The 22,467-nt window shown below is 40.3% G+C and overlaps 1 protein-coding gene across 3 annotated transcripts in view; it reads right to left on the bottom strand.

The window, feature by feature from the left end:
- The window catches only part of LOC101910397 (glycerol-3-phosphate acyltransferase 3), a 33,816-nt gene that overhangs the window by 8,722 nt on the left and 2,627 nt on the right, over nucleotides 1–22,467 (bottom strand). Inside the window, exons 2-8 of one of the 3 annotated variants that reach the window (XM_055795338.1) lie at nucleotides 21,500–21,679; nucleotides 6,961–7,033; nucleotides 5,096–5,366; nucleotides 3,228–3,302; nucleotides 2,481–2,570; nucleotides 1,480–1,573; nucleotides 1,095–1,210 (exon numbers count right to left, since the gene is read on the bottom strand). In XM_055795338.1, the coding sequence (XP_055651313.1) occupies nucleotides 1,095–1,210; nucleotides 1,480–1,573; nucleotides 2,481–2,570; nucleotides 3,228–3,302; nucleotides 5,096–5,340 (620 nt within the window). In that variant the 5' untranslated portion in view covers nucleotides 5,341–5,366; nucleotides 6,961–7,033; nucleotides 21,500–21,679. Of the gene's footprint in view, nucleotides 1–1,094; nucleotides 1,211–1,479; nucleotides 1,574–2,480; nucleotides 2,571–3,227; nucleotides 3,303–5,095; nucleotides 5,367–6,960; nucleotides 7,034–13,933; nucleotides 14,159–21,499; nucleotides 21,680–22,467 lie in introns of those variants that run through there. The other 2 variants (XM_055795340.1, XM_055795339.1) reach the window with 2 other exon arrangements.

Below are 22,467 nucleotides of genomic sequence, written 5' to 3' on the forward strand. Positions count from 1 at the left end.
ATCACTTGCCATTTATTTTTGACAGGTTCCAGCTACGAACACAGTTGAACTTTTTTTTTGATTGAGGTATATTCCATATTTTAAGTTTCATGCCTTCTAGGTTCATAACATCAGTTTTATGCTACCTAATGATTCTCTGCATCTAGTTAAGAGATAGGCCACTATTTCACTATATTTGCTGCATCACTTAAAACCAAATGTATTACGAGTAAGCAGGTTACCAACACACAAAATCTGATGTTTTCTGAGACACCTCTCTTGCCTATGACTCAAAAGCATGCAGTTCATCTCCAGCCTGCATATAAAACCAAAAAAAACCCCACCATCACACCAAAGAAAGCAGAGAACAATCCAGCATGGAAGGGACCTTCTCCATTTTTCTAAGAAAAACTGTTATAGACAGTTAATGTTAGCTGTGTTGCACCCTATTTCATGAAGATTTAGGATGACTATGAACAGCCTCTGTGAACACCTGAGAATACTGACAATGAAAGAACTGCCACACTGAGTCAATCCTGTTCACGTCCCTTAAGTCCAACATGCTGTCTTTGCCAGGAATCAATACTGCAGGCCCGGAGAGCAGTATAGGCAGTAAGCAAACACACTGACACTTCTCCAGAGTGCTCCTCCGGTGTTTAGCAGCTAGGTGGTACCCTGGGTTTGGGTTTGGGTTTTTTTTTCGGTTGGTTGGTTGATTTTCTTGCTACAGTCAGCCTCCCTTTAAGCTCTACTCACAGCAAATATAACCAGATTCAATGCTCAGAGCCAATGAAAAATGTACCACGATCTGGGAAGCAGATGTGCTAACAGAACTCAAAGTTCTGTCCTGATGTCCCAAATCATCAGCCTCAAAACTGAATGAACAGGCTCCTGTCTGTGGAAATTCCCAGAGGTTACAGGGCAAATGATCAAAAGTTCAGTAGACAATTGCTATACCCTGCACCTTCACTGGTGGAGCAGTTCCAAACCTTACACTGATGACAACCTACAGCTGTCCAAAGAGAGATGCAGGGTGAGAACAGTCTCAATTCATGCTTGGACCTCACAATTACTAGGCCTGACGGGACAATTAAGCAAACACCTCACTACCTTACTTTTTCCTCACCAGATGACGATCTTTCATTTCTGAGCGTTCAAACAAAACATGCTGACTGGTTTGCATGCAAGATTTTTGAATGAGTCCCAGAAGCCCTCCATGTGCCTGGCCAACCTGCAAGCCCAAAAGAAACTGGTTACTGTACAAACACACACACACTTAAATAATAAAATTATGAACACAGATGCACCAGTTCTTAAGCTCATTCACAAAGTATAACAATCTTGGACAAAAGTGTGCACACACCTGCCTGTATCTATTATCTTGCAGTCTTGAGTGCTATCAAATCCCACCTTTTCCACCTGTAAGTTTATTCTTTTACCTAACACTACATCCACAGGCACCTCAACATTAGCAATATTTACCGACTCTCTTGTTCATACCAAAGAATAGCATCCATCACTTGCCAAGATTAGAACATCTAATGGAGATGTGTGGTTGGCAACACAGATGCCTCCTCCTCGTGGTTTGTTTTCCCTGCAACAACCATAGAAGTAATTACTTAATGTTTATTCTCCAGACTACAGGCCCCATCCAATGACCATACATCCACAATCGAGACTCTCTGTGACAAAAGCATTCCAGGAACATAGCTTATCTACAGATCCATAGTAAGTGGAAGAACACAAAGCATGTTAAAATACTAATATTACTATGATATATGTTAAAACTTCTGGCAGCACTTTACAGCAGATAAGTCATCCTTCCTCATACTTTCAAGAGTCTGTTCACATTTCCATCGTCTTGGCATCTCACCAAAACCAGTTTCCTTTAGCTGAGAATATAAGACTTCATTGGAGCAAGCATTTTAGCTGCATGTATTCATAGAGGCATATATCAAAGATTATTCGGACACTCAAACCCTTAACAGCAAAGACACTAGAGCATGATTTTACTTGTTTTCTAAAGTATAAACAAAAAAAAATATTTCAGAAGTCTCCATTACATAAAGCTCCATCAGTAAGCAAGCAAGATCTTATGAAAACTTACTGAAATACCATCCATAACTTACTTTAGGAGAGAGCATGAAGAATTACTTACCAAATAGATCAGCTAATAGAACAGCTGAACATTTTACGGTGATACTCTTGCATGTGATTATAATACATTCATAACAAACATTGAGATAAATTTCTAAGGGTATATTTAACCAAGAATACAGTACTACTTCCCTTTCACATACCCTGCCAATACACAACAGAAAACACAGTGGGGCATGCAAACATCTCAACAGAGTCTAGATGATCCAAACAGCTTCCTGGATCAAATTGTACCATCATAGTATCTGTGCAATAATGGAATAAGAATCCCACTCTGAAACTTGATACACTGAGTACTGTAAGAAATCAATACCAAACCAACAAGAGCAGGGTGGCACACTCACCTGTTGTGGAAATGAACAAGACCACCCACACATCGGACACCTAATGTGGCACATATCATCTGAACCTGGTTGCTCAGCCAGCACTTAATTCTGTAAGAAATAGACATACATACATTTTCATTTCTATGTAGTTGCTCACAGAACAATGTAATGTAAACTCTTCAAATTATTCCCAATAGCTGTTACAACAAAGACCATACTAAGCAGATTACCTGCACTAACACCTCCATGCAGGAGGAGCTTATCAGGTATCACAGATACTCTTGTTCCGTTCTTCTACTGTAATCTATGCTAAACCCACCAGATTCAAATCAGAGAAGAAAACAATCAGGATTTTGTTTTATAAACTTTCTCTGAAAGCCACTGCTATTGACTCATTCATTAACAATAATATAAAAATATTTAGCTGGTAAAACACATTTGAGGTTTTTTGCACTGACAGGACATAACAGTCTCACAGTATTAATATGCAGTCGCTCAGGACAGATGATTTACTTGCCCTGTTCTGACTCAAATAGAGCATACTCTATCTGGCTTACATTGCATGTCCACTTTCAGATGCCATTGCCATACTCTCTCTCACAGTGCTCTGAGTTTACAGTAGAGAAAAAGTCACCCCATGATAGTCCACATTAATCCTTTGGACTCAAGCAGATTTACACACCACACTAATTCAAATCCTTAATGAAAAAAAAAAAAAAAAAAAAAAAAAAAAAAAAAAAAGCGGAGACCTCAGCAAGCACTTACCTGCCATTCGGAAACCGTCCTACTACCGTAGTGACTAAGACCAGCAAGAGAATGCTGAAAACAGACAAGCAGATGCTACAAAGCAAACAATCAAAATTAAATGCTAAGAAGCAAAACTGGGAAAGCAACCAAGAAAAGGTTTTATTTAACCCTTTGATCCATTTCAAAATTCATCCCTCCACTATTAATAGCATCTAACTAGCAATACAAACCAGTTAAGGCCAACCGGATAATATGAGCACGTTTCCACTCAATCCTGCTGTATTAACTTATATATTGTGGCTACAAAGGCCAATGATATCCTGGGGTGGGGCATGAGGAGGAGCATGGCCAGTAGGCGCAGGGAGGGGATCCTGCCCCTCGGCTCTGCCCTGGGGAGGCCGCCCCGGGAGTGCTGTGCCCAGCGCTGGGCTCCCCAGTTCCAGAGACAGGGAGCTGCTGCGGAGGGCCCAGCGGAGGGCTACAAAGATGATGAGGGGCTGAAGTATCTCCCTGACAAGGAAAGGCTGAGACAGCTGGGCCTGTTTAGCCTGGAGAAGAGAACACTGAGAGGGGATCTGATCAATGTCTACAAATATCTTAAGGGCAAGTGTCAAGAATATGGGGCCGGGCTCTTTTCAGTGGTGCCCTGTGACAGGACGAGGGGCAACAGGCACAAACTGCAAGGCAGAGGGTTCCATCTGAATATGAGGAAGAACTTCTTTATCTGAGGGTGACAGAGCACTGGAGCAGGCTGCCCAGAGAGGCTGTGGGGTCTCCTTCTCTGGAGACATTCAAAACCCGCCTGGATGTGATTCTGTGCTACTGCTCTAGGTGAGCCTGCTTTAGCAGGGGGTTGGACTAGATGGCTTCCAGCAGTCCCTTCCAACCCTGACCATTCTGTGATTCTGTGAAACCTGCATTGAATACAAAACCTTGTGCTGCCTGGAGTCTATCTTCCAAAAAGCACTACACTCTGATCTGAAGCTATCATATGGTAAAGAAACGATCATGTTGGAAAAGAACAGCAAGTAGGCTAGTGTTCTTTAATGCAGATGACATTTTTCAATGCCAAAAGGGACTTGTCATTTCATTTTTAATAACCTATCCAGAAATTTCAATATGTACTTCCACCCCAAGCTGTAAGCTACTATATAATCATGAAAATTAAATGTTATTGGTTACTAATGGCTGAGCAAGACCAATATTGAAGCTATTTGTACACGAATGTTGTATTCTTAAGCTCCATATCTAAGTTTACACACAGGCACATGTGCTCTACTATGTGACTGACTGTATGAAATCCCTGTATGTGCTGCAGCTATGTTTTAAATATACTGTCCTCCCATCAAAGGAACAAGGAAATTTAAAAGCTCCTGCTCTTTACAAGAACACATGAATATTTGTAACTGTTTCGTCAATATGATAAAGGCTGGTTTTGCTTAATAGAAAATTTTAAAAGTTTGGAAACATAATACATTCCAAGTAGATGTCTCTCTTTCCCATCCATCCCTGTGCTCCCTCAACACTGGCTTTGCTTCAAATCCCAAGTGTTCAGCATACAGTTTCCCTGTCTCTTAGGCAGGTAGGGCCTGATCCTTTCAGTTGAAAAAATCGTTACTTTACATAGCAAAAAAATCTTCAGATAGTTTCTGTAAAGTTTTGCTGGATTTTAAAAACAAATTAATTACTAATAAAACATACAGAACTTGAGAAATGTACAACTTCAGCGCGGTTTTTTCTTTTAGCAATATTTATGTTTCAATGATATCTTGGAAAACAAAGTAATGCTAGGTTCTCCTTTCTGCACTAGTCAACAGCATATAATTTCACATTTTTTATAAGTAGTAACACAAAAACCAGATCCCAACAAGTTACACCTGGCTTACCGGAAAGGCACCAGAAGACAATACCGAATTAGGATCCCAACGACCCACACAATGGTCAGTTGCCAGCTGACATGGTGTAAGTCAGCGTTGGTTCTGCTGAGGAGATTCCAGGACACCAGCTCCTCAGAGGAGAACCGCTGGGTGACTTCATCTTCTGCAACTGCCTCACACCCCTTCTTTGAGAAGTACATAACATCAGCAAGGTTGAAGCATCCTTGGCAGTGGCCAGCAATCGCCTCTTCCATGGAGGCTTCCTCTCTCTGGACAATCCCTGCAGGAGGAAACGAGTCTTCCTTCCACACAATGGAATGGACAGTACGGATTCCAAAACGAGCAAAATACACATGCCTTTTAGAAATAGCTCTCCTCCTACTCCAAGCACCATAATTGCATTGTTATGCCTCATTTACATACTGGCTTTTAATTCCACAAGTTACTTGTCTAATCCTGTGCCATATAACACCACTCAATGGTTGAGGAAAGGAGAAAAGCATTCAGAGCAAGCTGCAAATAAAACCTTGAGCACAACACCTACTTCATTGTCATTTAGCAAACAACATACGTACACACACCCAGAAATGCCAATAGTGCACTGCTAAGATTGCAGACCCCTCCTGGTCCTTTGACTCAAATTCAGGCAGTGTTTCTACAGTTGTTCTTGCTGCTGTTGATTAGTTTTACTTTTTCCCAGCAATAGCAAACATCTTTCTCTGGTATTTTTTCTCAGAGCCTTCTCTCTTCACATATCCCTTCTCCTTTAGGAGTCACTTCACTACCGAGAAACTTCAAGAAATGTCTAGATTTTTCCACTGAGATATACCTAGTGTAACACAGTAGTGTTGTGCAGGAAGAATGACAACACATTCATGCTCCATATCTCTAAAATTATACCTCATAGGCCAGCCACACAGCAAGTCTCAGTGATGTTTGCTGTGGCCACTCTGAGACCAGATTCTTACCTAGCTGGTTACAGTGACTAAAATTTTATTGACTCATACCAGCTAACACCTGGGGGTTTTGTTTGCCTTTTTTTGGGGGGGTGGGGTGGTGTAACTGGAGGACATTAGATATGCATTATACAACATACATTTAATTTGCCTTAATCAACATGCTACCTTCTGATCAAAATCACAAAACCTTCCTCCAGCTGCACTTTGATCAAACCTTCAATGTTCAGAAAATCATCAGACCTGAAATTCTGACAAACCAAACAGTCCACATGACTAGTGACTGAAAATGGCACTACAAGTAAAAGGATTATTATGAGAACTTAATCCAGTCCCCTTTGGTCAAAGAAGAAAGGAAAAATAGTTGGGAAGAGAAAAATAAATAAATTGGTCTTTCAGATTTTAACCCCATGCTTAGAGAAGAATGCAAATTGTAACTGTGATCTGTGGGACAGTGTAGCTTCTTTACTTGAGAGACCCTGGCTTTTTGCATGCTAGGAGTTACAAGAAGCAAGAGAGAATCCATACAGAGGAATGTCAAGGGCAAAGAATACTCTGTTCTCCTAATCTCTTAAAGAGAGGTGATGAAGTCAGAAAGTACAAAATACTCATGAAAACAGGGACAGCTTCCCAAATGCTTATCGGCAATGTCCTTCTATACCCACACTGTCTCTAACATCTTTTATTTAGAAGACTCCATTGTTCACTGATTGTCTTGCTTATAACATACTTAAGGTCTCTTTGTAGTTTGTAACCTCAGCAGTTATTTGCACAAAGTCCATTTTGGCCATTCCAGTTTTCTTACTTAACATCAAATGCAATTTATGTTTCTGCTTACTCTTTTCTAGGTAAGATATTAAAATAGTTGCCTTTTTACAAGACAAATAGTGCTGTGTCACCTTCATTCAGAGATCTTACCAGTGGAGATTAAATTTTCAAGTGCCAGCGCCTTCTGCTTTTTTACTCCCTCCTCAATCTGCAGGGTGGCCCACTGTTCCCAAAACAAGAAAAGTAGATGTTGATGGTTTTCATTTCATCATTTCCAGGCATTCTGTAATTACCTTAGGTGAATTGTCTGAACCTCTCTTATTGAAGCCAGGTCTTAGATTTTCATTTTTCAAATTCAGCCTGAAGGCTGTCCTGCACACCTCCTTGTTTCATTTGTTACATAGATTACCTTTGAGCCAAACAATTTTTCCTGAAAATGACAAAACTTCTTTTCAGGACACAGGCAGTTGTTTTTTCCCTGGGGTCCCACAAATTACTGTACTACCTAAGAGACTCTATGAGGTCCACGGGTCCAAAACCCTCTCTTCCCCAGTTAGTTTCAGGCAATAGAATGATGCAAAATACTATCGCTGACATTAGAGACACGCCGGAAAAATAGGTCTAAAAATGGATTTTCAGAATAAAAGACATTACCACAGTTTTAGGGCATTCATGCAGTTTCTCTTAATAGAAAACAGAGGAGGGATCATTTCATATCCGTAGTATTTCTGTAGTAGTAGCTCTGGTAATGAGCTCTCACCCTTCCCCATCTTCACCTTTCTGAACTAAACCAAGTTTCTCCTCCCTGCGCACAGCAGCATAAAACTTCTCCATTAGGCATATTGGTATATTTGATTTTGCTAATTTTTGAAGTTTTCATAGTTTTGAATGTTTCCATTATACACATATAGACATACAAATAGTAGCTCTCATGGGTACTAGATCCTCCCATATTTACATCAAGATATCTGCCTTGACAAAGGACACAGGACACTTGTGTGTAAGCTCTTCTCATTATTAAGGTATCAATGACCCGCTCAGGTTATGTCCTCACCTGCTATTAAGGCTTTCCCACCTACAACAGATAAGGACAAACTCTTGCTAAACAGTTTATTCCCCTCTTACTGACATACGCAGCGATTGAAGTCACCATGAAGCATGATCTCAAAACAGTCTTTACACATTACAATGTGTTGCATGTGCCAACATCACCAACTAGCTTTTTTGCCATCCTTAAGTTCTCTACCATCTCCTTCTGTAACTATTGAAGTTTAAGTCAGTAACAAAAAAGGGACACTTTAGCTCAGCATAGTTAGGATATTTCAGTTACTGTTAGTTGACTTTTTCTGCTGGCCATCTGAAAAGAAAAGAGAAAGCAGAACAGGCAGTGATGCTGTATTTTAACTCCATGCAAACCATCTGTTATAACACCATAAAAAACCATACCCAATCAAACAAACAAACCAAAACAAACAACAACAACAAACAACAAACCAAAAAAAACCACCAAAATCCCAGACCTTCAACTTGTCTATACTTCCCAATCATTCCCTAAGAAAGGTAAACTGCTACATCATCCGTCTCGATCTTTTACAACACATAAAGAGTTGCTCAGAACTGGGGAGACAGGGGATGTCATGAGAACAGCAGCCCATACACTGAGAAATGAAAGAATATATGGCATAGGAACAAGGGTATCGCAGAAGAGAGTAATGGCAGACATGTCAGACTTAATCACTTCATAATGCACTGCTGGTCTTCACCCCTTCGCAAATATCCTTTAGAATAGTTACATGGCATGAGGGAGGAAAAAAATAAAAATCCCCTAGTTCAGCAAACAAAGCCTCACTCCCTGCTTTCATGTCTCCTGTCTACCACCCTGATCTTGCCCATCTCAGTCCTCCTACATGAACAGGCACCTGCCAGCTAGCAAGCACTGCCAGAAATGAGCTTGCTGATACTATCGCGGAGGATCTGGAACACATCGAGGAGGCTGGCTTCTGAAGCACAGGTAGGAAAAGGGTGATAATCACTGACCAAGCTGACTCACAATATATGTTAACCAATTCAAATGAGCAAGACAAGTCAAAACCAACAAAAAAATTATAAAGTTTACTAGTGAAGTATAAAGTCCTGCCTTATAGCACAGTGTAACGGTGGGACAAAATACAAGAACTGGGGAATATCATATGAAAGTGTTGGGCAGAGTAGGTTATGGACTTCACTGTCCAGGACATATTGCCAGAGATCATCAGAAATTGAAGCAGTTGCATAAAAATATGGATGAAAATCATCACAGGACACAAAACTCTCCTAACTTTCTAATTGGCATGGGAGGCTAAAGCAAGCATCTGGGAGGGTATTCCTGGCAATGTGGCATACAAGCACTCAGCTCTTAGGCTTTTCATCAAGCAACTGAGTTGATGCCTGCCAAAACCAGGCTCTGTCTGGGTGAAAGTCTGGACTGACCCAGCAGAGTAGCTTTTATGCTGTTCTGCATTCAGTGGCATCTGTATGTTTGATTTGTTTTCAAAAAGGCTTTGTGATTGCCTTTGTTTTGCACAGTATTGAGACAGAGCTGTCATGCTGGTCTTTGTTGCAAAACAGTAATGAAAGCATGTTTTAAATACCTTACAAAAACATGGATGTTGCAACAAACACAGAATTTAAGTGTTAAATGGAGCAACTTAATTTCTAAGTTTGCTGACCAAATGAGAACTCGGGTGCTGTACTTGCCTTCCTCCCATTTCTGAAGTGGACGCAACATGTCCAAACATCCAGCAGGTGATCCCAGCTGGAATACTGAAGACTTGACAGCTTAACTCCAACAGCCCATTTGTTTGAGGATTCCTCTAATTAGATTCTGAACAAAATAAGGGTACCTAATACTTCTTTTATTAATTACTTTCTTCATAGTACATGACACAAAGAGCTATACAATATGGAATGTTCATTTAAAAAAAAAAAATATCTCACTTCTTGTGTTCTTTCCTCTTAAGTACATTTTGGGGTGTTGTTTGGTACTCCATTTTTCCGTACTGTAATAATTTGGTTTTGCCTCTCTCCCTCTACATTCCCATAGTTTATGGCCTCTTCTCCTATCTTCTCAGGAAAGCTTTTTCTAATCACTCGTTACATTGGCTTTTTTCAATCCTTTTCTTGACTTTGCCCCAAGGCCTTTGTCACGCATGAGAACAATTACTCTATGTAAAGTCTCCACATACAATTACAAAGAGAAGGTCAATAGTTTTTTACTGCAAGCTAAAATTACCATCTAAGATCAAGCACTTAGGACCTTTTCATCCAACAGCCCTTTCTGTCCGGCCTCATTTCCGCTTCCACTTCCCAGACAAGAACCCAGATCAAATGAACTGTGTATTACATTGCATGTCTGAGAGGATGTGCAAGCAGCAACTTGTCTGTAATCAGATGGCAAAAAGCACTCACAAATCTCCTGGCTGCTCTACTGAAGGCAGATGAAATGCATTGAGAAGGGTTCCAAACATTTGTTTGGGATAAAAGCACAAGTATCAGTTCTTTGGTTTTTGATGCAGTGGCTAGCTCAGGATAACCATGTACTCCAAAGCACGCCAATGAGCTGCTTCTACTAGCTTAAGTGGCTGCAACACCTGGTACTCCAGTGGGAGCTAACAGCATACCAGCTACCTCAATGTACAAGGGAGCTATCAATTCAAAGAATATCCACAATTATTAGATGGCTGATGTCTTTCCTACACATGAATATTTCTCAAGAAACAATACACCAATTTTATACAGAAGCTCAGATCACAACATTCCACAAGATTCTTGGCAAATGGAGCTACAGCAGTTTAACATATTTATTTGACTCTCCACAGGACTGTGAGAGTATGATGTAGATTTCATTTTAGCAAATGCATTTTTTTTTTTGCAGCTGCAAAGCTAAAAAGCTAGAATAATGTCCCTAGCATAGCTTTGCTAGTATCATCACTTCCACCAAACCCTGTTACAGACAAACAAATACAAAGCTTAGAAAAAAGACATTATTTCACAAATAAAAGCTTACAGGCGTATTGGAAACCAACCAAATTTATCCTTAAAATATTTCCCAAAATTATGAAGATGAACTGATGGTAGTAATAATAATTATGGGCTAATAGTTATGCAACTGAGAAATTACAGTCTTGGAGATCTTTTATTATCATACTATCCACATCCTCAAAAAACAAAAGCACCCAAATACACCAAAACAAAAAAACCCAAAACACAGAACCAAAAATCCCACAAGCAATCACCCCCAAAAATTTCAAACCTTGAATCTTGCTTTTGTGAAAAGGTTTGTTTTGTTTCTGAAAAATTAGTATCTAGATTTCTCGATGGAGAAGCAGCAAAGAGTACAAATTAATTCCATACATATAATACATCTTACCCATTTGTTCAAGTCACTGTTCACACTGATAAAACACTTCAGTGAAGTCAGGAAATCAAAATTACTTATCTCATCATATGCCACCATTACTCACTGCTTAGTAATAGATCTGCAAATTTGGGCTTTATCCTAAAATACCTAGAGGTCCCATCAAATTCAGTAAGGGCTACAGAGATGCTTTCTTTGAAAACACAATCTTGAAAAAATATCTTGTGACTTTAAAGTCCTTGATTTCAGTCTCCACTCTTTTTCTCCAACTGACAAAACATGGAAGAAAATAAAACACATTTTCCCTCCGCCTCCCAATGTGAATAGTCAATTACATCTGTAAGAAGCAAATACGAACCATTCTCAGGTGAGCAGTTTTCTGTTAACTTCACTGGTCTACCTAACAAACTAAATCAAATGCAACACAATAGAAAAATCCAGTTACAGTGCTCAAGTTTGGATTTTTGGTGAAACATCAACAAGTTGTTTGGTACTTCCTAGAGCACTGATATTCCTGTAATACAGTCAGTAGTGTGCTAATACATGGCTAAGCATCTTCTTTCAGCATTTTCAGCTTAGCTATTTGGTAAGGCATCCTATTTCACCATTCAGGCTAACAACAGGAATCAAGGATGGTCTTTGTGCATTACCCGGTTAGCAAGATCTCAGGTAGATAATGTCACAGCTAGAAACAAGTTGACACTTCACTAGGTTATCAATGTCAAGTTGTTCTTCTCTTGAACAAAGGGCACGTATAAGCCTGTTTTAAAGCTAACTGTATCCCAAGCAGCAATTTCAGCCATGTTCCGGTGAACCAGCCCCAGGACTTCAAGATTAGGCCCAGCAATTGCATGCACAAGCTCTAACTCAGCATTTCTCAGCCCTACCCTTACTTGCAAAGAGCCACATGAGCCAAAGCACGAGCAAATGGGACCTAACACATTCCCTCCATTCCCTCTCTCTCCCATTTCCCATCAAGATAGCTCTTAGTACTCATTTTTTGTCACTATGAGACACATTTGAACAATACTTCAAAGGAAACAGTGGAAACTAATTGTAAGATTAAAACAGAGGAAACTGCTTTTTTGCCCCCAGGACAGTTACGGAACAACTTTAAACTAAAGAACAAAACAAGCCAGCCTGACCTGCAGTATATGGAGCTGTGCTCTTCCTGTTATTAGTTGCTATAGTAATGGGGAACTAGGCATAAAAGGCTGTATCTGATCAAGTAACAATTAACTTAATTAATTCTATTTTGATAAATGAATCTTCCACATTTTGAATACAAAATTATCATGCTCATAATCGGTTACGAAAACTGTGGACAGAAAAACATTTAACGTGCTTTTCCAAAAAGAAGTGCCTTCCTATATAAAACACCCACTGAGTGGGTCAAACATCCTTCAAAGTTGGGAAATGCATAGGGGAAAAGATACAGAAATTATTTTAATGTCTGCCAACTGCAGCAGCAAAGCTGTCCAAAGACCTCCTCATGTTTGTGTTTGACATGAGTGTGCCTGATGAAATCAATTCCAAGTGCCACAAGCCTCTGACTCAAGATATCAGTAAGAACTTAATTAGCATACCACTGCCTGATTTAAAAATAAGTATCACATAAAAGCCATATTAGATATAGACACTGCAGGCAGTCATTTCACATTGACATCAGTATCTGAAAAAAAAAGTAACCCCTAAAGTTTGCAGTCACGTGCACTATGCTAAATGATGTTCATACAGCTGAAGACAACCCCTGCCCAAGAGCTCTTAGTATGCGCGAGAGAGAAAGAGCAAATTACGAAACAGAAATAGCAAAGTAAGAGGGTCATGATATTAACAGTATTACATTATTATACACATATTCTACTACACAAATAGATGGTTCTAACAACTTAATAATAGTAATAATACCAGTAATAAGGTTTCTGCCACAAGAAGAAAGTATATTCATGCAGAACAGGTTTATGCCAGAAAGACAAAGTTAATCTACCGGAAAATGGAAATGTTTCACTGTTCAATATGATGAATTCACAGCACCTACTTTTGGCCACTGATGGATATGAAAAGTCAGACTTGAAAAATTAAATGCAATTGTGGCTTATTAAAAGCCTCTGAAAACTTATATCGGCAGAATCACGATCTTAGCCATGACCTGTTCATCTCTAAAAAAATTGTACTTTTAGAAGGTTACATGGATTCCTCAAGTCTCATACAGCAGAAATTATGACTGCTGCCTCCACCAGATGTATAACTGGAAAAAGCAAACACACAGTCAGTATTCTTACCTAGAACAGTGCTCGTCAATACCATGTAATTAAAATAATCCAAATAAACCCACAGAAACTTATGTACATCTAAAACACACGTACTTGTTACTTACCAACTCCCATGAACTACTGCATCTTTTTATATTTGACTTGTCCTGAGTATAGCATGAAGTATTCTAACCAGCTTGAACTAGAAGCTACATAACATGGAATCTCTAACCCAAGAAAACCTCAAACTGGTACCAGATTATAAGATTATAACCCAGAACATAACTAGGTATCATTAAAGACACCATTCAAAAGAACTACCAAAAAAAGTTCAAGCTGCAGACAACAAACCCAAGTTAATGGAATTCTTTCTGCTGACCTCTACGGCATCTCTACCAAATGTACAGATTTTTATTTTTTTATTAAACATGTTTTGTAGTAAACATGTACCTCTTTAACCCAACTCCCAACTTACCTCTAACATTTTAATTACAATTTTCACATATAAATGAGAAATCCCCAATGACACTCGAAACACCGAAGGCAACAAAACTAACACCACAAACAAAATCATCCAGATAGACAAAATCTTGCCCTCTGCAAGGCCATGACCTTCTCTATTTTCTTCCATGCTTGCTCCTTCAAAATGGCAACCCACTGCTTCTCTGAAAATACATGCTCATCTGTAGTGGAGAATCCAGCAAGCTTTAAGAGACAGAGGCAAATGAAAATTGCACATCCTGAGAGCCAAAGCTTTCTCTAGGAGAAGGCTGCTGCCCTCTGAAGCCTGACACCACCAATGCTCTCAATGATAATGTAATTTCTACCTCTTGTCCCGCCCAAATTCCACCCACTTCCTTTTAATTGATAAGCATTTACTCACCAAATATAATACAGGGGAGAAGAAAGAAAAAACATAAGTAATAATATATGTTAGGTAATAAAATGCTGACAATCAGGAAACTTGTCAATGTGTCAACTAGTTTTCAAAAGGTGTCTCGCTGATAAATTACAATACAGAACCACAAAGGTGTGGTTTGCAGACTGCCAAACATTTTCTGTTCTAAAACTCATTTAATACACATGAAGCACTTCTCCAACTGGCATTTGCTCTAATTAGTGACTTATTTAGTCAGGCTTTCTACTTCATGATCTAATGACTGCCTCATTTTGGTATTTGACTAAAGGAACCAAACTGAAGCTTGCGATAAAAGTCAAGTGTTTTTATTTTACTTTATATTTCAATAACACCTGTGAAATGGAGATGCAAATTTCAGCAGGCAGGAACTGACAGTCTGATAAAACCTGCTCCCTCCACTGCTCTACAAGAAATTACCCAAACTGTGTTACAGCGTTACAAAATGTACTGTGATGAAGTAACAAGTCATCTGCCTCTGTATTTATTCGACTACAGAATTTAAATACAATAGATAAGCAGTTTTCTCCCTCTATCCTATCAAATACCAACCATATAGTTCAGTCTCTTTCACTGACCCCTCTCCTGCCTCTGTATGCATCACAGAAGAAACAAACGTAACTGAATCTCTAGAACCTAAGAAGAGCCTATCAGCTGCTCATACAACCTTATCACAGAATAAATTAACTAACCTTGGTGAAACGAGGGTCTAGGGGCATAACTTCCAAGACAGTGATATGCTGGTCCATAACAGATCTTTCCTTTGCACATGCTTATTATTAGCATGTTTGTCTAAAGTTGGGGCTATTCTTTTCAAAATACACCCATTCCCATGTACCTTTGGTTTGTGTGGTACAGCAGCCTTGGTACAGACAAACTGGATTCCTTAGAAATTAAAGTAGACCCAAAGATCCTCTGTAGAAAGTGCACCCAATACACACCAGTCAGTAACAGCAGCACAGGTATCAGTGGGCTACACCACACCAAGTCCTCTAGTTTATACCATGCACCCAGGCACTAACAAGCAGGTTCCTGACATGTTTACAAGCTCACGTGACACCATGGCATGCTTCTTGTGCCATATAATGAGTCATATAGCTTTGCACCTTCAGATTTGCTGCCGAATGCCATCCCTCAGATCTTTGTAACTACATCGCATCTTCAGCCATCTGCCTGCTTTACCTTCTTTCCCCCTGCTGACCTCTTTTGGAGCCTTCTGTATCTTCTACAAAACCTCACTGGTTTGTTTTTTAATATTTCTGCCTGACCATTGCTTTCTTTCACTGGCAACCTCAAGCCCCACACTCTCCCACTTACACTGCTGCTGCCAGGCACATCATTACCCACGATTTCTAATGCACCTCACCAAGACTCTAGTTCTAGGCTTCTTTAGGAACAACGTTTCATTATTTGTAAAACAGCTTTGCTCAGCCATTTCTGTTTAGCTGCCATTCCCTACATTCTCATTTGTGGTCTCTTCCTCAAGTGGCTTGCACTGCTAACACACATTCCTGAGGGTGGCATATGGTAGAGAGCTGGATGAGCGGGGGTTGATCCTGTGGCACAACACAGCACATCTCCAAATAGCTACCTTCAGCCTTGGCACAGGCGATCAGTATGCATGTCGTCTGGGTGCTAAAAACTTTGTGGGCGGGAGGGTGGAGGTAGTTTCTGGGACCTGATTTGAGGCTGGAAAGGTGGGTGAAATGAAGTATTGATAGTACACCAGGAATTAACAGGAAGGTGTGGTGACTGTCTTAATGGAATGTCTTAGCAATAAGCCTAGGCACAAAAAAAGAGGGACCTTCTTAAAAGGATAGAGGGAAATACAGAGTTCCCTGCCTTGGGGGGAGGAAGGTTTCCCCTTCTGAATGAGGAAGAATTGTTTTCCATCCTGCAAGACTGTATCATTTGCACTGTCTGTCTAACCCTTACAAAGTCATATTCCCCGCCACACCAGTAGCACAGACACTGTAATTCTTCCCTGCCGCCTTCTAAAAAACCAGTAAGCAAGCCAACTCCTCCCATGAGCACCCATCCATCATGCTGAAGGATGGGACTGCAGCCCTTTGTCAGTTACATTTTTCCCTGGCAAACCACTCAGTCCAAGTCATACGACATTTTCGGGGGGCTACTGAGACAACTATCACAGGCATACCCAAAAAAAAAGCAGAACAGGTTCGGAGGGGGAACAAGTAAAACAGAGAGGCTTTAGCAATCTATTGCTTTTCACCCAACATGTCACATTTGCCACAATTACTACACCCATTCTACTCAGTGTGTTCCTGGACATGCAGCACTGCAACAACGCACTGCAGTGAAAGCATCACTTTGAGTTCCTGGGCCAGCCTGGGAGGCCCAGCCCCTTGCAGGGCTGTGAAAGGGGAGGCTATAGGGATGGCGTTCCCACATAGTGAAATATGAAGAGTTGCTAGCAGCCTCTCTACTGAGGTAGCCAAACTATCTAGCCCAAAGGTACTACAAGATTTAGAATGCCAGGTCTCTTCTGATCTTTACTTTATCCACTTTGTACCTCCTGAAATCATGCAAAATTTCAGTGTTCTTACTGTTCTGTTGCAAACCTTCAATGTCACATGGTTGGGGCCGCACACACACACACAACCAAAACAACAAAGCAAAAACAAACACCAAAACCACCCAAACTGGGAATGACACAGAAATCACAAAGATTCCAATCAATTCTACATCTGCCTATTAACAATACAGAACAAAAAACCTAATGCAATGGAAAACTGTCCCAAAAAGCACTAAAGAATGAGCTTGAGTACTGGAACTGGTCCAATCACGACCAAGTTCAGTCATGGTTAATTTTCTATCAAAAGTGGCTGGCAAAGCTTCTAAAGCATCTTTCTGCTCTTGGGATCATGAGCATGGAAACAACTGAGACATGGTCAAAGCAGGTCTACTTAACTGCAAAGCACTCAGGATTGCAATAGAAGTTAATCTGGACTTGAACTGTATCTCTGTATAAAGGTGATGCACCCGCTCGTGATGTGAAAAAGAAAGGAAATTCTTTATTTCTCCAGACAATTCATATTGCAGCTTCCTATTTCCAGCCAGAAAGCTGGCATAGCTTATTACACTGCCATTGCAATCATTGAGGGGTTTTATTATTTCAAAAGAACCACTGCAATGTATGTTTGTCAAATTCCAGTGTAAATAGACATGCATCCAACACTACGAGCTGAATAACTACCATTTGTGATGGGGCTACAGAAAATTCCTCAGCATTAGGACTTTCTTTATAAATTAATATTAATTAATTAAGAAGTATTAGGTTTTTTAAAAATTAGCTCTGCCATCCACTGACTTAACAGACCTTCTGCATGTCGTTCCTCTGCCCTTCTTGTGTTCATCCATTTTACCAACAGCCAGCTGGCTGAAATCATGTCCGTTTTGAGGCTGGAAGAGATACTTTATCCAGCAGTGTGAAGGTATTGCAAATAATTTAAATAAACATGCAGCAGCAGAATGTAGCTTCACTCATTTGTAAGGTCCAGTAAATAACAGCTGATTAATTTATACCAAATAACTACAATCACTTCTTTATGAAGAAGTACCCTATATGTCAGGAGAAGTAGCAAGATGATGCATAAAACTCTCTGTTCATTTGGAAGAATGAAATCCAACTTAGAAGAAAGGGATGCTGGTAACACAGGAGGAATTGAAAAGCAAAGCTCCATTTAATTTAATGAATCCCAAATTTACACCTGCAAGCATAAGAAATTCACTTGAAACAATGAAGATATTCCTGTCTCCTAATGAAATGAGGAGATAAAAATGGGTGTCAGCTGCCTGCTCTTGGCTCTCCATCCTTGAGGTCATTCTGCTAATTTCTTATTATTAGGCAATGTTTTGCAATTGTCTGAGGGAACCGGAATTATGACCAATTTATTTTTTCACTGCAAAGAGAAGCACTGACCTCTGCCTATCTGTAGTGCCTTACACGGAAAAGTTAAATCATGCATAAACTGCCTTTTCCTGCATAGGAGTGGCTATACAGCAGTCATCTTTCAAGCAGGTATATATACACTGTGAACAGATAAAAACTACAATAGGATATAGCTTTCAAAGAGCACCACTGTGGTTTTGCCTTCTGTTTGGTATGCTACCTACTGTGGACACAGACTAGAAAGAACACTCAGCGTGGCCTATAAAGTGAAGGAATCACAGTCACAGAAATTTTGGGAACCGCTCTTTCCAGATATGTCTCCTTCCTGTCCAATACTAAGTATTCCAGTGACTCCAAAGGATGCCTGGAAGGATGTCATCATAGAGGAGAGTCTGCAGCCAATACTGGCCTGCTTTTCTTATTAACGCTTTTTGTACCAGACTACCAGAACGTTGTATGTCCCTAGCAGATACTATTCCAAAAGAGCACTGACATACCAACTTTAGTCAGGTGGTGCTTCAGATGTTGGAAGCAATACATTCCCTACAGGTTAACAAAGAGGTATTTCTACCTGAGGCAAATGACAATAGTCTCCATGACTATCAATCGTGGTCAATCTTCCATCCGTTTATCTTCTTTTTTACACTAAGTATACAGGGTATATTGTTTACTTGTTTTGAGCTGCAACATGATCAAAAGTTGCTTACAGCAAGAAGTATACACCCTAGCTGTTGTCATTAGGCACATAAAGGTGTTACTGTTGCTAAAATTGTTCCTCTGACTCCAGTTGTAGGGCTCCTTAGTATTTCTATACAAGTTTTGCCATGCTACAAAGACAGCAAAGCAGACTGATCTACTCAGAAAAGCCCTGTAAGTCAATGACACAAAAGTCAAGAGAGCAAACCCGGGCTGATTTCCCAGCATCTCTTAACATCCAGGGGTAACAGGATTATGTTCTGCAAGGTAAGTTTTTCAAACAGGACCAACCTGAGCATTCTGCACTTGAGAAATTCTGATGTGTGTACTCGTATGTGGAAACTACTGAGAAGACCTCTTTTTCAATTAAACTTTTACCAACTATAACGACAAAAAAAAGGTCCTTTTGGTTTTTGCTTGTATCTTCTCAATGTTTCAACCCCACATTCAGCAAACTCCTCACCTGATTACTACTTGAGGGTGAAATAATCTCTGGTAGTTTTGTTTTCATTTTTATCAAGACGGAGGTTCACACTTCACTTGTGAAAAATCCTCCAAAAGGCCAGAATAATTTTAACGATCACCTATTGCATGGTAAGCACTGTCAGGTGCAATATTTTTTTATGGAAACCACACTGTCTTCACATACTAAAGTGCAAATATCCATTCCTCTGCATTCATACTCTAACTGATCTATGTCTTCTGCTCTTCAGGTCTGCACAGATCCTGTCTATGCCACTAAACAGATCTTGTTTTATATCTGGCTGCGGTAAGATTGTGCTATTTACAGTTTATCTTTGGCCATCAACAGCTGAGTTATGAAAACATTGAAGAAGTATGTTTAAGTATTGTATCACTCATTACGATGACTGTAACACATTTAGCTCTGACCACACAGCACTATTGTTTCCACACCAGATAAATGCAACAATTACAGAACCTTATTTATCATGTCCTGTAGCTTACAAAGGGCTTGTGGTTTTGTATCACAAAAGCGGGAAGTCCACTACACATTCTGACTGCATTTGTTTGCCTCAGCAATGTACAGATACCCATCAGACTTGTAGGTGTCCTGGTTTCAGCTGGGATGGAGTTAATTTTCTTCTTAGAAGCTGTGCAATGCTGTGTTTTGAATTTGGTGTGAGAACAGCATTGATATCACAGTGATGGTTTTGGTTGTTGCTAGATAATGTTTATACTAAGTCAAGGGCTTCTCAGTTTCTCAGGCCCTGCCAGCAAGGGGGCTGGAAGAGCACAAGAAATTGGGAGGGGACACAGCCAGGACAGCTGGCCCGAACCAGCTAAAGGGGTATTCCATACCATGGGACATCATGCTGAGTGTATATAAGCTGGGGGAAGAAGAAAGAGGCCGAAGGGGGGAATTTGGCGTTATAGCATTTGTCTTCCCAAGTAACCATTACACATGATGGAGTCCTGCTTTCCTAGAGGAGACCTGCCAATGGGAAGTGGTGAATTAATTCCTTGTTTTGCTTTGCTTGCACACATGGCTTTTGCTTTACCTGTTAAACTGTCTTTGTATCAGCCCGTGAGTTTTCTCATTGTTAGTTACTCTTCTGATCCGATCCTCCATCCCACTGTGGCAGGAGGAGCAGCTGCATAGTGCTTGGTTGCCGGCCAGGGTTAAAGCACGACAGTATTGGGCATTACATGACCAGCAACACACATCTCATATATTGTCAATATAACTCTTGCATATGGATGGTGTATCATCAATGCTGAATGCAATAAAATTCTTTGTCAATGCCCAAAATTTATTGCCTTGATTAAATGCATAAAATTTTCTCACAGTTCTGACTTAGGAGTGACTGCAATTACAGCACAGGGTTCTTTGGGGCAATTTCTGAAAGATGTCAGCATTCATGTCTGCTTTCATCATTTTCTCCACAAATGGCTATGGAAGCTGGTAATATCCATCTGTTCTTGCTGCCTCCACCATGGCAATGCGCTCCATAATGGAGTCATCTGTTGTAATGTATCACTTCAGTTGTGTTGTACTTACTACCCATTCATTTAGTAACACATGGCCTGCATTGCAAGAAATGCATACTAGCTCTTACCCATTAATCTTGTTAGTCATTCCGTATCATCTGGAGACTCGTCACCCCCTTATTCAGTGACCTAGATCATTTATGAGCATGCTGATCATGCTGAGATATGAAAGTCTTAGCTGGTCCCTCTCTCCACTGTGACAACAGATAAGCATCACAACCATTTTCATCTTCTAAATACTGGCACCCATCACATGTATTTTAACTAATACTTAAGGAATTTTATTTAAATGTAAAAATGCCAGAACTAACCACTCTCCTTCTAAATCCTGCCAGCAAGTTTTAAGGGAAAAGAAATTGCACTAAAAAGATTGATTTTATATGCAACCTGGAAATACATGCATGAGACACCAAAACCATGGAAGTACCTCTTCTTGAAAGACCACAGGAACATAAATCCTATTTTGAGAGTCAGAAATGAATGACTAAGGCTAAGAATATGCTTACCTATAGCTCTGGTGAGGGATGAAATCAAACATTCGCTCTCCTGAAGCGAAGGGGAAAAACTCCTGTGGTCTTTAAATGGGATCTCTGGTCATGTTTCGAAGAATGCTGTCATTTTTAACTCTCCCTTCCTGAAATTTTTTTCTAGACCTTTCTTCTGGCTGACATGATCAGGAACACCTGCTAGAATGTGAAAAAACATGTTACTACAAATATTAAAAAGAAGTAAAATGTGACTACTGAAAAAAGACAAAACATGCATTCTGCAAACTCAGTGCGTGTCTCAGGAAGAAGCGGTACCATTTACTGCTGTCAAATCATTGTTTGGCATTATCATTTTATTACTTCATTATTACAATTTATTAGGTTATTAACTCAGAAGATTCTCGTCACAATTTTAAACAGTACAGTGCATCTCCAGGCACACAGCTGCATGTCCTGTTTCAAAAGGTACAACCTTGTTATAGAAAGGAGCTCAGCCAACACCATGCCTTATCACCTCCTCCCCCTCCTTCACTGACCTTGGTGTCTGCAGAAATGTTGCTCTCACATAGTTTCTCTCCTCTCTCCTGGTGGCGCAGATTTTTTTTTCCCCTTTCTTAATATGCTATCACAGAGTCACTACCACTGCCACTGATGGGTTGGCCTTGCCCAGCAGTGGGGCCACCTTGGAGCCGGCTGGCTTTGGCTCCGTCAGACATGGGGGAAGCTTCTCACAGAAGCCACCCCTGTAGCCCTCCACCACTACCAACAACTTGTCACTACAACATTGCAGGCTTGCATGACACAATCCTCCTGCTCTGATGACAGAAATACAGCTTGCTTTACCCACACTCCCAGCTGGATAATGCGGGCCAGGCAGCTCTGTTTAAATGCTGGTTTGATGCTTTACTAAAGCTCTCAGTATACATCAACAAGGCGCTTCTACAAGGGCTGATCCCAGCCTTCGGCCTGGAGCTCCGCATGGAGCT

The sequence above is a fragment of the Falco peregrinus genome, chromosome 2 (genome assembly GCF_023634155.1).
Source record: "Falco peregrinus isolate bFalPer1 chromosome 2, bFalPer1.pri, whole genome shotgun sequence".
In the NCBI taxonomy this organism is placed as follows: Eukaryota; Metazoa; Chordata; class Aves; order Falconiformes; family Falconidae; genus Falco; species Falco peregrinus.